This window comes from Apis mellifera, linkage group LG1 (genome assembly GCF_003254395.2).
Source record: "Apis mellifera strain DH4 linkage group LG1, Amel_HAv3.1, whole genome shotgun sequence".
NCBI classification, from domain to species: Eukaryota; Metazoa; Arthropoda; class Insecta; order Hymenoptera; family Apidae; genus Apis; species Apis mellifera.
In genome coordinates this window covers 4,513,758-4,530,518 of record NC_037638.1, presented here as the reverse complement: position 1 = coordinate 4,530,518, position 16,761 = coordinate 4,513,758, and the positions used below count along the sequence as shown (strand labels likewise).

The 16,761-nt window shown below is 33.6% G+C and overlaps 1 protein-coding gene across 10 annotated transcripts; it reads right to left on the bottom strand.

The window, feature by feature from the left end:
- Positions 1–530: 530 nt before the first annotated feature.
- LOC552530 (NGFI-A-binding protein homolog) lies at positions 531–16,467 on the bottom strand. Of its 10 annotated transcripts, XM_026443162.1 has the most exons (12): positions 7,794–7,876; positions 5,494–5,583; positions 4,838–4,939; positions 4,508–4,645; positions 3,979–4,289; positions 3,475–3,705; positions 3,147–3,397; positions 2,826–2,928; positions 1,671–1,741; positions 1,353–1,464; positions 1,153–1,209; positions 531–1,072 (listed from the first exon to the last, which is right to left on the bottom strand). In XM_026443162.1, the coding sequence occupies exons 3-12, from the start codon at positions 4,884–4,886 to the stop codon at positions 965–967; spliced, it is 1,431 nt and encodes a 476-aa protein (XP_026298947.1). In that variant the 5' UTR covers positions 4,887–4,939; positions 5,494–5,583; positions 7,794–7,876; the 3' UTR covers positions 531–964. The 10 variants fall into 10 exon arrangements, 6 of the variants coding, with proteins under 6 accessions (XP_026298947.1, XP_026298934.1, XP_026298933.1 ...); XM_026443149.1 differs by lacking the exons at positions 5,494–5,583; positions 7,794–7,876 and adding an exon at positions 15,261–16,461 and having other exon boundaries at positions 3,243–3,397; XM_026443148.1 differs by lacking the exons at positions 5,494–5,583; positions 7,794–7,876 and adding an exon at positions 15,261–16,457 and having other exon boundaries at positions 1,671–1,738.
- Positions 16,468–16,761: the final 294 nt, after the last annotated feature.

Below are 16,761 nucleotides of genomic sequence, written 5' to 3'. Positions count from 1 at the left end.
AATAAGAATTAATCGTTAGTGCCATCTCTTGAGTGTGAAAGGTACTTCTTTAATAAGATAAAGTAGAGTAAGAATTAAATATCAGCGCCATCTCTCAACTACTTCTATAAAAGGATTTCAAAAAAATGTTTTTGATATCCAAGAGATGGCGTTAGCGGTCAATTCTTATACTATATCTATCCTTCTCTTATTATTTTCTGTCCTTTGTTTTTGAGTTTCATTTGCGGCACTCTGAAGATGGCGCTGATTTCAATATTTTTATTCTATCTCTGTCTTTCTCTTTTTATTCTCTTTCTTTGTCTATATTTGTTTCATCTGCGACACTAAAGATGGAGCTTTGATGCGGTTTTTTTCAATTTTTATTTTATTCCTATCTTTCTCTCACTCATTGTTAACTTTCCTTTTTTATATTTTTAGTTATGGATATTTTTATGAATTTCCAATAATATAATATAATTATCATTATATATATTTATTAATTTTACATAAATTGAGCGATAATGTATAGATTCTTTTAAAAATACAATACATTGAATGAAAAAATGTTCATTATATTTACAAATTTTAATGTTATACAATACGCAATTATATTCAGTCAGCATATGCTTTTTTTGATTTAAAGAAATTGATATATATATATACAAAGTAGTTTTTCGTAGTTTAAAATATATGCGAAGTATTTATTTAAAAATTTTATACCGACCAAAGTTGCATTATCATAATTTTGTTCATCTTGTACGTAATTATAAAATCTGTTTTAAAATAATTTTTAATAAAGAAAATTTTTTAACATGTATAATATTGATAAAAAAATTATGTATAATCGATACAAAATTATATATGTATATTATAGTAAATTATACAACAATGGTCAAATACGAGTAATAATAATACTAATTGTAATATAAGCTAAAATATGTTTCTAGGAATGATGCAAATATGACAATACAATTTTCTAACAATATCACAGTGTTGGTTTCTCATCTGTTGGTTCTTCTTTTATAGGATGATTACATTCCATTAATGCAGGATTCGCCACAGCAATTATATTATCTCCTCGCGAAGCTATTACCTTTATTTGATTAAAATATAAGCAGAATAAATAAATATATTTAACATTGTATATATTATAACGATATATTAAAAATATACCTTAAGATTAAAATCACTTTCTTTATCCGTATTATCTGCTTCAACTTCATTAGTGTCCTGCAAATAAAATTACTCTGATTGAAATATATGAAAAATTGTTATTATTTTTTAATAAAATTTTTAATTTGCAATTGTGAAATATATTGAATTAAAACAATTATATTTAATAAAATTTAATAAAATGTAATTTATTCGCTTACATGTATCGACGAAGATTCTTCATTTGAAAATGAAAGTTGACTATCCGAATCACTAATCTCCTCGATACTCGCACTGAACATGCCATTGTTATTCTTCTTCCTCCAAACTGGACTAAAACAATGCAAATGTCTGAACATCAATATATACTTGTAAAATGATCTTTTTATTATGTGATGTCCAAGATTTTAAATATTCTATGAAAAATATTAAATACATTTTGTAGTTTAAATTCAAAAATAAATTTTTTTTAAAATGAAAAATATATCTTCATATATGCATTTAATTGGATTAAATCCAATTGAGTTGAAAGTAATCACCTTGAAGATCTATGTCTTCTGATTGTCGAATTACTTATATCCATTTCAGGACAACGTAGATCCAACTCCTCCTAGAACAGTGAACTGCTACAGATAGTAGAAATAACAAATACAGTGCGTTAAATGAAAGACAGAAGAAGAATAATAATTAATATCTTTGATAAATAATACAATAAATATACACAACTCGTAAGGACACCAGGAACAAAGCATAGAGTCCTAACAAGTGTGGAACAAAACGATTTATTGTATTGTAGATAATATATATGAATTTATAAAAAATATTTTTTAAAAAATTTAAAAAAAAAAGAATATAAAAAGAAGTAAAATATAAAATATTAAGTAATTAATTTAAAAAAGAAATTCTTTCTCTCTCTCTTTCTCTCTCTCATTCTTTCTCATTCATTTACTCATTCTTTCTCTTTTATTTTCTATTATTTTTTTTTAAATTTAATTTTCCATTTAATATTCTAATACTTTGATATTCAAATAAATAACATAGAATCAACATACAAACAATCAGTGCAAAGCCATGCATGTTATGCAGAAGCTATACTTGACCTTTTCTGTTTGTGCTTCGCGTGTATATGAAGTAGTTTATGTGTTGTAATTATTTTGCGTGCTGGATGCATAGTTAGTAGGTTAGCGCTCATGCGAGTGCAGCAGCTCAATAATATGCCAACGATTCCAGATCAAATCACAACTATAGGATTCCATCAAGAATTTTGAATCATATTTTTCTATCTTTGGAATAGTATAGTATAGTAATATTTTAATATTTTAAATATTTTTTATATTTAAGTTCTTTTTTTCATATATATTATTTTATGATTATTGTTCAATAATTTTTAAATTATTTATTATAATAATTATAACTTATTTAAATAAATATAATATATTTAAATAAGATAATTTTGTTTTAATATGCATTTTTTTTAAGTTAATTGATTTTTGTTATGCCTTTTTATAATGCATTTTCAAGGATGATAAAAGTATTTGTTTGACTATTTTTTTTATTTGTATCATACTACACCTATAAAATGTGTATGATACAATTAATTTGTATCAAAATTCTTGATTTTGTCCTAAGTTTATGATGATTTTGAACTGGAATCACCTGTACATGGCTTCTTTTTATGGTCGACGTGAGCTAACCTGCGTCGCATCTTCATTCTCACCCTCGAGCTCGAGCTTTTGTCGTTTTGTACGCTCGGCATCGTTTTCCTCGCCATTTTCACGTGGCCTCGAAACGGATAAACTAAAGTGTTACAAATATAAATATAATATTAACGCAACAATTCCATATAGAGTTTTATCAAATTTTATAATATCTTTAAAAAAAATTAATGAAAGAAAAAAAATAATAATTATAAAATAAAATTCATGATACTTGATATAGTATTAGATTCGATTCTTACCTAAATATAAAGATAAAGTTTGACAATATTTTATAAGAAATTACTAAATAATACTTACTAATGATTTTTTGAATAATGATACCCAGAATCTCTGACAACACGGCGGGCCAAAGGAAAAAGTTCATCTCTTCTAGTAAGTAGGGCAGGTACGAACCTGCAAATTTGCGCTGCAGCCTCATTTACTGACACTTCGTGCAATGTCAACGGTTTCTCCGGTTTCCTCTTACAGTCAAACCTTCCATAAATTGCAGCATATTTTCGAATTTCTTCCATTCTACGTGGATCACTATCAGGCATAGCCATTACCAACTACAATGGTAACAAATTCGATTACATCAAATTTGCAAATCACAATTAAAGAAGAAATAATAGATTAAAATATGTACTTCCAAATTTTTGCAAATCTTTTTTTTAACATTATGAGGCTTTGGATCAACCGGACGGATAGTAGCAGCGAGTCTTTCAGCAGCCTCTGCAAGTCTTTGTATTTGAGATTGCAAAAGAGTCGGGGTGGGTTGCGTTGGACTTGCAGGTGCGCCGCCACCACCACCACCACCGCCACCACCGCTAGGACTTGGGGTTGTACCACTGCCACAAGATGATTCGCATGTTCCTACCTAAAAGAAATATTATTTTTTTAAAAATTTATCTACTTTTACATATAGATAATTATATCTATAAAGAACGCTTCAAAATTATTGATTTGATCATGAAATTTTTTTTTATACTGTATGACCTTCCTTTGAACAAAAAATCTTACTCTTAATCTTTTTTGTTATAACAAAAATAATTCAAGTATAACTATCTATCTATTCTTTTTAATAAGTAAGAAATTATACATTATAGATATTTAATGCAGCTTTTTTTACATAAATTGGAGTGATACATGCCTGCAACACACCAGGACTGTGAGAAGTGGCATAAGGTAAAGGTGTACTGGGGCTCGGACTCTGTCGAAATGTAGTCGTGGCAACTGGTGCTGTTACACTTGTAACGGATACAATAGGGCTGGTACTTCTGCATGGTAATGGTGTTAGGGATACGTGTGACGAGACATAAGGTGTAGGAGTTGGCGTTTGAGAGGTCGTTGTGAAACCTTGAAGATTTTGCACTTGTGGCCTGGGACTCACGCAGGGGAATCCCATGCCGGCAGGAGTTTTGCATGTGGCAGACGTTGGAACGACTGGTGTTTGAAAAAGTGCTGTAACAAAATTTTCATATTTTAATTAATGTTTCTATGATAAAAAGATTTCATTAGAGAAGAATTTATGATGTCTTTCATATTAATTATTAATATAGAAATGTAATTTTAAACTCTATTTTGATATAATACATTGAAATCTCTCAATTTTCTTGTAAAAAATAAATCAAAAACATTTATTAATCATCAATTTTTATTACAATATCATGATACTTTACAGGGATTTGTAAGCCATTCCTGAAGAGCTTTTTGAAGTCTTCTGACATGAAGAGGCTTGCTCGCCATACCAACGAGTGCCATAATTTCCAGAAATTCCTCTTCTCCGGCATCACATAATTGTTGCACGTCATCACCACCTGTAGTTGTTTATAAGAAATCTTATAAACAAGTTTAATCTTTTTTTTCATCATATTTTCAAAAGTACGTGATAAAAACCAAATATTTAAGATATTCAATGTCGCATTAACATTAATATTAAATTTTAAGAATATAAAAATTAAAAATCATATAAAATATTGCAATCTAATATTAAAAAGAATACTCTTTACCCATTTCTAAAAGTGTGTCATAGTAACTCAACAGAGAGGCACGTTGCATCACCCTGTACAGTTGAAGTTCCGCTTCATTCTGAGGTACGGATGTCTGCACGACTGAATGATTCATGTAAAAATTCATTGATGATATTAAAATACAGATACAAAAAAAATCTTAAAAATAAAGTAAGTGATATAATATGATAATATATAGTAAGTGTAAGTATATATAGTAAGTATAATGATAAAATATAGTAAGTGATATAATCTATCTCATCTAAAAATTTTATATAACTATCTCGACAGTTTGTGTTACAATTATCTTTCAAAAGCAATGATATTCTCTCCTCGATAAATTTATTAAAAATCTGGAAAATAATTAATTAATTATTATCTGGAATTAGTTGAAGAATATAATGATTAAACAAAAATTCAAACACATATGCCAATACCTCTCGATACGCGAAAGAAAAAAAAAAGAAGAGAGGGGGGGAGGGGGGAAAAAACCACGAAGATTATTCTCCACGAAGCACAAAGTCCGGCATAATTCACATTCCTTCGAGATTCGAGATTCGTCGAAAATAATTTCCCGGTATCTCGACATATCAAAGGGGTGGATCAAGTTGGTTGATCGATCATTCGGTTCGTGAGGCCGGTTCGCCGAGGCTCACCTCACCGCGAGTGGCTCTCGGCCCCGACAGTATGCGGCAGACGGTCGAGCCGCCAGGGTGTCCGACTAGTTTCTTGCAAATTTCGAGGAACTGCGAGAAAAAGCGGCGTGCACACACGTACAGCGTATAAATTAATACCGGTACCGCTGGCATGGCATCGGACGCCGCAGGTCGAGCAAAGGAACGAGAAAGAGAGAGAGGGAGAGGGAGAGAGAGAGATATATGGTGTGTCCCGAAGAAAGAACCGTGCGCGACAAGGAGGGAAGGATAGAAATTAAAACAAAAGGGGGAGAAAGATAAAACCGGGAAGATGAACCGAGAAACGAGAGGAGAGCAAAAGTATCAGCGAGAGGAGGAGGAGGAGGAGGAGGAGGAAAGAAAAAGGGATATATTTAAGGGATGAGAAGAGAAGGGAGAGAGAGAGATGGAGAGCAAAAAATAAAGAGAGCGACAGGAAGCTAAGAGGGAACGATAGAGAGAAGAAATGCAGAAGGAGATACGGAGCAATACGGTAGAGCCGGCCCCTGAAAAACCTGGCCGTCAGGTCTTATTACGAAGCTGGGGCCCGGTCTCACGCTTATATACACCGACCGAGATACGAGTAAGTCCCTGACAGCAGCGGGGTGACTCGTTCCGCGAGATTTTTCTGACGTTGGCCCCTTGGCTGAACCCGAAGGGATATGTGGATCTTTCTAATGAGGCGCCGATCTCCTACGTTCCTCCCTCCCTCCTCCCCATCCCCCCCACTTTTACGTTCCTTCCACTGGGGTTCGTTTCACGAAACGAGCATCGTTATGCGCCTCTAATAAGTGCCATAAAATTTTATTTATTCGAATACCACTGTGTAATAAACTAACAGATTTGAATTATTAGTGAAATTTTAATTATCACAAGCACGATAATTAATTACACATGTTGATCGAAACAAATGAAATTCTATAAATTTTAAACTGATCCGAATAATTGAGGTGAATGTATTATTAAACAATTCCGCGTAGTTATATAATCGGAAATTTTAGAAAGGGAGTCGTAATCAAAATATTCGTGTATTCGTATGGATATAAACAATGGTAAATTTAATTTGCCCTTTAAGACGTTTAATTCTGAGCCAGTCTGATCGTGATCATCGGATAGGAAAGATCGTCCTCGCGCGATCAAGTAAAGTAGCTATACCTCTGACCGACAGTCTAGGACAGGCAGTGCATTTACATAACAACTTTTTTGGCACGAGATAATCGTTTTTGTCGGCGGGGAACACGTACGCGAGTCGGAGGCAGAGTCGTCACGGCATAGCATCCAATACCGCGCACCAGGGACGCGCTAAGAAAAACCTGATCCCACCGTGGTCTCCTCAGCCTCTCCCTGGGAACGATGCGTACGCGCCACCTCTTCGCCACCACCGACCACTTTTCTCTTTTGTATCCACAGTTCACTGTCATTCCATCACTTTTCAGCGGATTACAAAATGCTCCACTATCTTCTCTCCTCGTCCTCTTTATACTTTTTCTTTTTTACTTATAAGTCTCCATTTAATTTGTTAACGAAATGCTTGAAAAATCGATATCCAATATGGATAAAGTTTCAATAAGATGTATCGCATAACTTTTGAGATTATCTATGAATTTTCGCATAGATCGTATGCATATTATATCTATTGAAACTAATTTAATGTTTTTTTTATAGTTGATAGTCTTAATTTACTATTTTTCAAATATTCATTGTTGATGGAGTTTTTCTTCTTCTTGTCAATCAATCCTTTTCCAATTGGACAAATTTATTAAATAACAAAACCATTTTCGTGTAATCAAACAAAGCTAAGAGACAATCTAAAGAATTTTCATCAACTGAAATAAACTTCGCAAAACTGAAGAAAAAGAAACGAGATTTCCTTCGGGAATACCATCAAATGCTTCAAGAAGAATCGATAAGTTCTCCAGCGTAATGGACAGGGAGAAAAGTTAGGCGGAGGGAGGAGGTGAAAAAGCATGATCATGATACGAAGAAATCGGGAAGGGATTAAGAAAATAACCGTTCGATGGAGCACATATATATATATAAACGAAGAGTTAGAAACGTGAGGAAGGATGAACGAAGTAAAGAAGGAAGATGATGAGAGAAAAGAAAAAGAAAGCCAAGAAGGATCCAGTGGCTAAGCGAAGTGAGGTTAGGAGTGGTCTAGAAGCAGCCATCGGTGGATGAGGGAGGTGGGTCCTGGGTAAAAGACGTTGGACGTGGTAAAGAGAAGAGAGGATGAGGGTGAGAGCGAACGAATGGTACAGCTTCTTTGTTCGATAGCTCACGGTACGGACGCTCTTCCGATGCAACGCAAAAACGAGTCTAGTTTCTTAGAAGCGGCCGTTCTCGCGCGGCAACGGCACCGCACACCACTGGCGGCAGCACCAGGCAGCAGCAGCAGCAGCAGCAGCGGTTAGTATTTCGCTTTTTACCGGCATTGTAATCAAGGAAGGGTTAGGTGAGTTTTTGTCTAGTGCCTCTGCCGCCGCTTGGACAAAACACCGGACAGATGGACTGAGTCGCCGTTTCGATCCCCCTACCTTTCCTTTCTCTCCCTTTCTCACTATTTCTCTCCCTCTTTCTCTCTTTATCTAGTTCGCGCTAAATCTTTCCCATCTCTCTCTTTCTTCCACTTCTTCTTTTTGCAATCTTTCTCTCTCTCTCTCTCTCTCTCAGTTTCTTGGTTATCTTCACGGCTATCCCTGTCCCACCGAACAGCCCCCTTTTTATCTCTCACGTTACTTTCCGCGCACCACCCCTTCTTCCTTCTTCTTCTTCTTCTTCGTAGGTATATATCCCCGTTTTACCTTACCATTTTCGTTCCCTACACAGTTACCCTCCTGAGCCCCTCCCTCTAATATATACCAGGCACCACCACCGATGCCTCTCTAGGATAGTATTTTACTTATCCCCACTTTTTGCCTACCCTCTCTTTCGACGATGGTGAACTCCCCTTCAAAGAGAAGGGAGGAAAAAAACTAATTTGCTGGTCAACGATCAACGAAGGAGAAAGAGAGAGAGAGATATATTGCTGTGAGATATAGAATCTTTCAACGTAGTGTTTTCTTTCTTAAATCGTACGAGAATATTTTATTTTTCTTTTACGCGTTTTTAGAACACGTTTCAAAAATATTGAAATCATCATAAATTCAAATATTTTTATATCGATCGTTTAAAAATACCATCGAATCATAACGAAATAATAAAAATATTCTTACTTCTTATTCAAAGACTATAATTACACGTTATTTCTTTCCCAAGGATAAAATTAATCGTCTCTTTATAAATTTGTCCCACAACTGGCAATAATTTATCCTTCTAGATCGATTATTATGTACATTCAACGTCCTATATTCCTTCTATCTTAACTTTCAGCCATGATCTTTGAATGGCGACATTTAAAAAAATGAAGGGTAGTGGTAGGACGATCGATTGGGCCCAGGGTAAGGAAACGTATTTCCCCTGTCTTGGGGGGTAGAAATGGTTGGGCAGACATTGGCTGGGTACCGTTTTCAACTATGCAGCAGGGTGGGGCCCAAATTCCATCCTACGGCCAACCTCCATCACTTTTCCATCCCCTGCTGTTTCAAACTTCTCTCCCTTCCCTTGGGCGCATTTTAAAGTATGGTCGACCGATTTTGTGCCCGCATGCCGCGCCATCGAGAAAAAACTGGCAGTCCGTTAAAATTGCAAAACACCACGACACGTAATCTTTATTTGGTGGCGGGACACAGAGCGGGATGAGATCCACGTCATCGCCGGTGGGAGAGACGGTTAAGTTCCTCGGCTGCGATCTGCTTAATGGGCTTCATTGTTACTATCAACCCTTCAATGATGCGTTAAAGGTGACAAAGATCGAATAACGTATACATTATAAAAATTATATTAATATCGAAACAATTATCGCATTTTAATTTGTAATTAACTATAATTATAATTTTTATTTAAATATCTATAAAGATTTTAATATCTTCTAATTACATTTTTATATTTTATAATGATCAATCATTATTAATATTATTTATCGAAGCAGAAAGAAAAAATTCATAAAATTTTGTATATTAATTTAAAATATTTTAAATATTTTATTATATTTAAATTAATTTTAAATCGCATTCGTAAAGAAATTTCTATAACTCTTGTTAAATAATAAGTAACGTTCGGACAAATTCGATATTTTAAAAAGAAAGAAAGAAAGAAAGGGAAAAGGACCATTAAAACGCACATAACAACATAGGATATCAGGTTACAAAATATTTTTGTCCGTTCGCAGTTTCTTCGCGTCCGTGGAAAAGAAGTAACCGGGACGGAAAAGAAGATACTTAATCTAAGTTTCTGTTCGGAGAAACGATGACGCGCCCGCGTGGCGTGGCGCAAAAATAGACAATCCCGACCGAGAGAAATAAAATGCAGAAACTCGACGGGGGAACAAAATGAAAGAGTTCGGAGGTCGACCAAAAAGATCTCTCGTCCACGTAACGAAAACAGATTGGGTAAAAAGTCGTGCGACAGGGTTCGGCCGAATAAACAGGATAAATCTGGATTCCATCGCAAATAGCGATGAGTTTAGCGATATACTTGCATGATAATCGTTTTTGCACCGTGTCTCTCTTCTACCTGAGCGTACGGACGCGGGACCGTCTGAATCGATATCGCGAATGCGATCGAAACGTTCCGGTAATAATAAATTGCATCGGCCTTTCGCGTTTAATTATTTATATTATTGGATTGGATATGATATCGAGAAAGAAAAAAAATTTCAATCGAATAATAATAATAATAAGTTGTATCTCTTATCACAATTTTTATTTCGTAGAAATAATTGAATTGATTTTTTAAAATTTTATATTTGAATATTTCTTCGAAGAGCATCGATTTATTTTCAATCAAATTGATAGATTAATAAATTGTTTGTATAATTTATCATTATTTTCTAATTATGCATGATTAATTTTAATTTATTTGTGATAGATATAATAAAAAATGAAATAATAAAAAATTTGTTATTAATTATATGCGTGTGATGAAAAATAGTTGGATAATTGTAAAGACGATATAAAAAAAAAAATATTATAAATCTGGTGTAGAACCTCGGAAGACACGTTTCCCACGGGCATCCAATGTGAATAAACCATTTTTTCAGCAAGTTTTTTCCTCGGGTCCAAGTAAGACGAAGCAAAGGGTTATAAGCAAAACATCGGGGGCTAATTTTTTTTTTTTTTCTCTCAAATGGAAGCGCTCGCCACTTTTTAGTCACACTCACACGATCCTCAAAAGAAAGGGCTCACTTCACTCACTTTCGATCGCTACATTTATTTTCCATTTACGTAAGCAAATATGCCTATCGAAGTAGTAACGATATACAATTAATTTCTAGATATTTATCTTATTCTAATCACGTTCCAATATTATCTATACATGATGAACAATATTTCTCTTTTTCTCTAATGAAAAATAAAAAAAAGTTAAAGGAAAGAAGGAGGAAAATAGAATACTTTCTTCCATCTTATTTTATCTAATCACGTTCCAAATACCTGTTATCTACACGAAAAATAACAAGAACAATAGTAACAATGTTACTCCCCCTCGGATGAAAAAAATTCAAAGAGAGAAAAAAAGGACCATTTCCTCCGTGTTCATCGTACTTCAACAACATTCCAACCGCAACGTAACACACCGCCCTGATAAAAAGAAAAACGGGAGCGCGAAAGACGAGCAAACGAAGCGAGTGTATACGATACGTACATACATATATATATATATATATATATATACGTTTCCCGCCACCCAGCCGCTCTTCTTCTCCCTCGGTCTCGCAAGGTTGAAGACTGATAAAAACGCGGCAGAAAAACTTCTCTATCATAGGGCTCGGGGAGCGAGCGTAGCTGAGGGTGGCGGAGGGAAACTCCGGCGAGGCAAAAACGTCCTGAGAAAGGAAGAGATCAGATAGAACGTCGGGGAGAGGCAGCGCCGCGCGCGCTGCAAAGAAGGAGGGAAAGAGCGTATAGGGAGGGGAGGAAGAGACAAAGAATTCTTTTCGAGGTATTTGTTTTTTTTTTTTCTCTCTCCCCTCCTCTCCATCACCTCCTTCTCTTCTGGGTCAGACCACTCTTCCGAGTTTTTTTTTTTTTTTTTTTTTTCAAAGACAGACTGATGGAGAAAGGGTGACGATATGCATATGCTGGGAAGAGGGGGTCCGGTCGTATATACGTGTGTTTTATTCCAGTCAGACCACGGATAACGCGTTGGATCGACAGGTAGAGAGAGGCGAGGGCGCGACTGTGCATCGTTTTTTGGGATTATAGAAGTTTAGAACAAGAAAAGGAAAGGGGGAGAGAGGGAGAAGAGGGATGACAAAAAAAGAAAGAAAGGAGGAGAAGTGTATGGGAAAAGATGTGCGCGAGAAAATCCTTCTCCTCGCCTCCCTTACCTTCCCTCCCTCCCTCCTCGCCGGTGATGAGGCAAAAGACTTCTTGCCCGTTAATTTATTCGCGAACGAAATAAAGACCCTCCCCTCTCCTGTGGGAATAATATTCCTGGCTCGGTTTTTCGTTTTTGACAAACGATCCATCTAGTGCTAGATCGATTATCCTTGATGGGAAATAGAATGATCCTGTTACCTGTGTTTCAACTTTTACAACTTGATTATTGGAACGGAAAGGAAAATTTAATTGTAATAAATGTTTCGATTACGAGTTTTACGATATTGGATTATGTAAATTCATTTAAGAGCACAATTAAAGGAAATGAAGATATACTTTTGTATAAATTTAATGTAATATAATAGAAAAATTTTCAATTTTTGGAAGTGAAAAGAATCGAATGTTCAACCGATTTATTTCGAGGGAAATCGTTAATATTTCATTAAAAAAAAAAAAAAAAAGAAAGGAATTTTTCGTACCATAAGATGTACGATGGCAATTCATTTCTAGCATTCTGAATGTTCGGCCAGCACAAATATTAGCGGCGTACACGCAGCTGCTTATTCTAACAAGCTCTTTGATTCCACTTGTGTACTCTGCACGCCTTCTGAACGAGTTTTCTGTACCTCTATTCCGACGCTAAAGGGATGCTTGAATGTAATCTGAATATGATCAAAAAGTCGTGCGATCCGTGGGTGGATGCACTCGAATACGGGTTAATTCGAATGACAAACCGGGACGTGGACTAAAATGATTCGTGAAGACACGATGAAATAAAAAAGAAGCGTAACCCTTTTTCTGCATGATCCTTTCCAAATAAGATGAAAGGGATGAAAAAAGGGAGACGTAATTTTTCTTCTTTTTATATGTTTGTAAAAATTATTAAATTTTTAACGTATATAATAAATAGAATAGTAAACAATAATTTTTGATTAGGAATATATTATAAATTGAGTGGAAATAAATACTTTCAAAATTTGACACTATTATTTATTTTAAAAAAAAAAAAGTTAACTTCAAGAAATAGAAATTATTAATTTCACTTATTTATAGATACGAATAGACAATTTACGAATTATATATAAGTACTTTATAAAAAAAAAAAAAATAGTGTAATAAAATATTTATAAAAAATTAAAGAGATAAATAAAATTAAAAATTATTTAATTAATTTTAATTTTTCAATTATTAATAAGAATAAAGAATACAAAAAAAAATTATTTAATTTCATTTTTACGATTATTATTTAAAAGATATCGTTTTTATGGATATATAAAAAGAAAAAAATTGATTATTTCTCTGTCTATATCTCAGTCACAAAAGAAGATAATCGTAAAATAAGAGAGGCTTGGGAATGCGAGAGGGATCGGTGCCGTAAAATTAATTTGTAAAAAAAAAAAAATTCTTGGCTCAATAAGTTCTAAGTAAGCGCGGGAATCCGACAAACTTGCTGCAAAAAGTTCATCATTTTTTGTCAAGTTGCATAGCGGCGGAGTAGCGAGCAAGTGGCCGTTTTTACATACATTCGGCCTCAAATTTATGGCGCACCGAATTATCCCAGTGTTTCGAATAGGCCGCCTTTTGCATACTAATTCTAAGCAAACAGGGTCATTCGATTTCATTTGAAATTAAAACACAAAAAAAATCACAGAATCTTTTCTTTTTCTTATCGGTTCGAGGTCATAAAAAAGGAATAGATGGCAAAAAAATGTGAAAAAAAAAAAAAAAGAAAAAAACAACACTTAACCTTTCGAATTCAAAACGAAGAATTATGAAACGTTCGTTTTAACGGAAAAATACCGAAGAATTGAATAAAAAAAAAAAAAAAAAAAAAAAAATAGATGATCGAATTCTCTTTCCTTGAATTTCGTGCACGAAATAATTTTTAATGTCTCGGATTACGATATACGATTTGCGTATAATAGCTTTCTCTGTTAATGTTTCAACATGAAATAAAATAAAGAAATATTAAGAAAGAAAAACGGAGAAAAAGAAACGGAAGATGGAAAGAGAGAAGGAGAAAAGGAGTGGAAAAAGGAGGGACAGTCTTTTGCAGCCAATGGACCAACTGCCGTCTTCGATATCTTCTCTCTCTCGCAATTTCAACTTTCGGAGAAACGGCGGGCAAAACCGCGAAACCAGCGCTTTTTTATTGTTAGTCTGCAATGGTCAACTTCGTGTGCCCTCTATACTGTTATACTACCGTTGGCTGTTTCATCTTGTAAGAAACTGACAAAAACCGTTCTCGCAATAGTTGCTCACCGATGGCGGAAGAAAAAGCATCTTTTTGCGCGACGCGACGCTTTTTGCCCGTTTCCTGAGTCATGTCTCTTCCTATCCTGAGTAGACAAAGCACATCTACTTTATGTGTCCGCATATATTTATAGTCTATATATATATTTCTGAGATTTTAAAAATGACTTTTTCAAAAAGAAAATTGAAATGTTGGATATAAGAATTGAGGTTATTAAATACAACAAATGATTGAAAAAAAATGACTGATTGTGCTGATTGTATTTTCGTTTTGTATATATCTTGTTTCTTGAATGTTTTGTGATTAACGCGTCAGAAATTTATTAATTCGAAATTCTTTTTAATTAAATAATAATTGAAAATGAATTAGATACGTTTATTTAGATATATCTATGATGTACGTAGTAATTAGTCATTTATTTCACATTAATAATTATTTCCTACTATCAAATTTAATATCTTCTAGAAAAATTAATTTATTGAATTTCAAAATTTGTATTTCTTTAATATAACCACATGTGTCTGTTTATATTCGTCATTTATATTATCATATAAAAAATTAAAAGCATAAGTTAATAAAAATTCCATTATTTAGAAATAAGTTGTATATTTTATTAAAAAATTTATAAGTTTTATAAATTATTCTTTTTTTAAATATCTATTTTTTCATAATATTTTTATATATAAAATATTCAAACATTCAACATAGGTATTTATATGTAGATAAATTATTTAATACCTCATAATTATTATCTCTTTTTTACCTCTTGTATCCTATATAACGCATATTTATAATTGATATTTGTTCTAAAAAATAACAGAGACAATCAATCATTCATACATATTGATTTAAAGATTATATAATATGATCGATATAATCATTAATCTAGCTATTAATCGCATTCAAAAATATTAGCGAATAAAAATCTAAATGTACTACTAGTTTTCTTTTTTTTTTTTGGAAAAATTTTTAAAATAACTTTCTGATTAAAAAAAAACTACATAGAAAAAAAAAAACAATTTTCATATCAAAAATATAAAAATATATATAATTTACAATCTAATAATATAACTTACGCGTGCCATTGACATTTCTGCTGAGTATCTTCGGTACAGCAGCGGTAACCGCGCTGACTGCGGAAACACTTGGGACAGTAGGAACAGGAGGAACAGTAGGGATAGTGGATAGTACAGTGGCAGGTTGCTGATGTTTCGTCGGCGGACTTGCCACCACGACCACAGAATTCTGTATAGTACAAGTGGCTGAAGTGAGAGCGCCGGCACCAGTGACACCAGGAACCGCGTTGATCGGCGCCGTTGACACTGGAGAGGCTGTACCGATACCGCAGCTTGTGGTTACCGCCGCTGTCGTCTCTTCCGGCGTGGGGCCTCCAAGCACGCGACTCTCCATCTTCAATAGTTAACACCACTTTCGATTCTTTCCTCACCGGGAGGATCGCACCGAGGCGTTACCTCCCACGATACGCACTCACTACACTCGAGCAACAATGTTTGTCGCGTTCAAAAGCATCAAAAGGTACTATATGCATTTATGATATCACGCACCTTTTACTTGGTATCTTACATCTCTAATAGGAACATGAGAAATATATACTAATCATCAATAAAAAGTGCTTGAAAAAGTGAGATAATTGTATTTTGACATCATTGACCAATAATTACGATGAATGAACATGTACGTGGTAAGTGAAACACTGGTGAAAGTATAAAGAAAGTCAATAATTGAATAAAAAAAATATTTTCATTATATAAAAAGATCTGAATATGAAAAGAACAAAGTCAAATGTGAGTTATATTCCTATAAACACATAAAGTCGATGGCACTACACGTGAATTGAAATTGTGGAAATTGTCAATATCCTTATTATTGTGATTTTTTATATCGAAGAAATTAATAGTTTAATATTTATCTCCCTTCAGCAACACCAATTGTTTCTTTTTTTTAGAAATGTGTCAAATATATATATATATATATATGTGAAATTGAAATTGTTATAATAAAAAAGATAAAGTAAATAAAATAAATTAACGCTAACACTTTGAAAAGCAACAGCGAGATACTTGGAACGATGACGCGGTGCACATTGCCGGCCATCGAGTGATTCCACTACGTGTCTGTGTCGTGCCCCCTCCACTCAACTATACAACGTGCAATATTACCCCCACCATAGACATATTCACGTGCGGTTATCCCCACCTTTCGAATAGTCTCCCCACCTCTCAGAACAATGAGGAATGATGGACATTACCGAGTTAACCACAGTACGTAAATCTCAAATTCTTACGTTTCGCAATTCCCACACTAAGATAAATAATGAATATAAATAATACTTATCTTTTTGAATATTTGATTTATATTTCATTAAAATTTAATGTTTTATTTATTAAATGAAAAATAAATCAAATATATATGTATTTAAAAGATTATAATATTAATAGTTTTTTAATGGAATAGAGTTATCTGTATCTAATAGGATTGATCACATTAAATGTTAATTTCTGATTTAAAGGATACATTATCCATTCTTTATTATCCATTCAATATTTAATGATAATA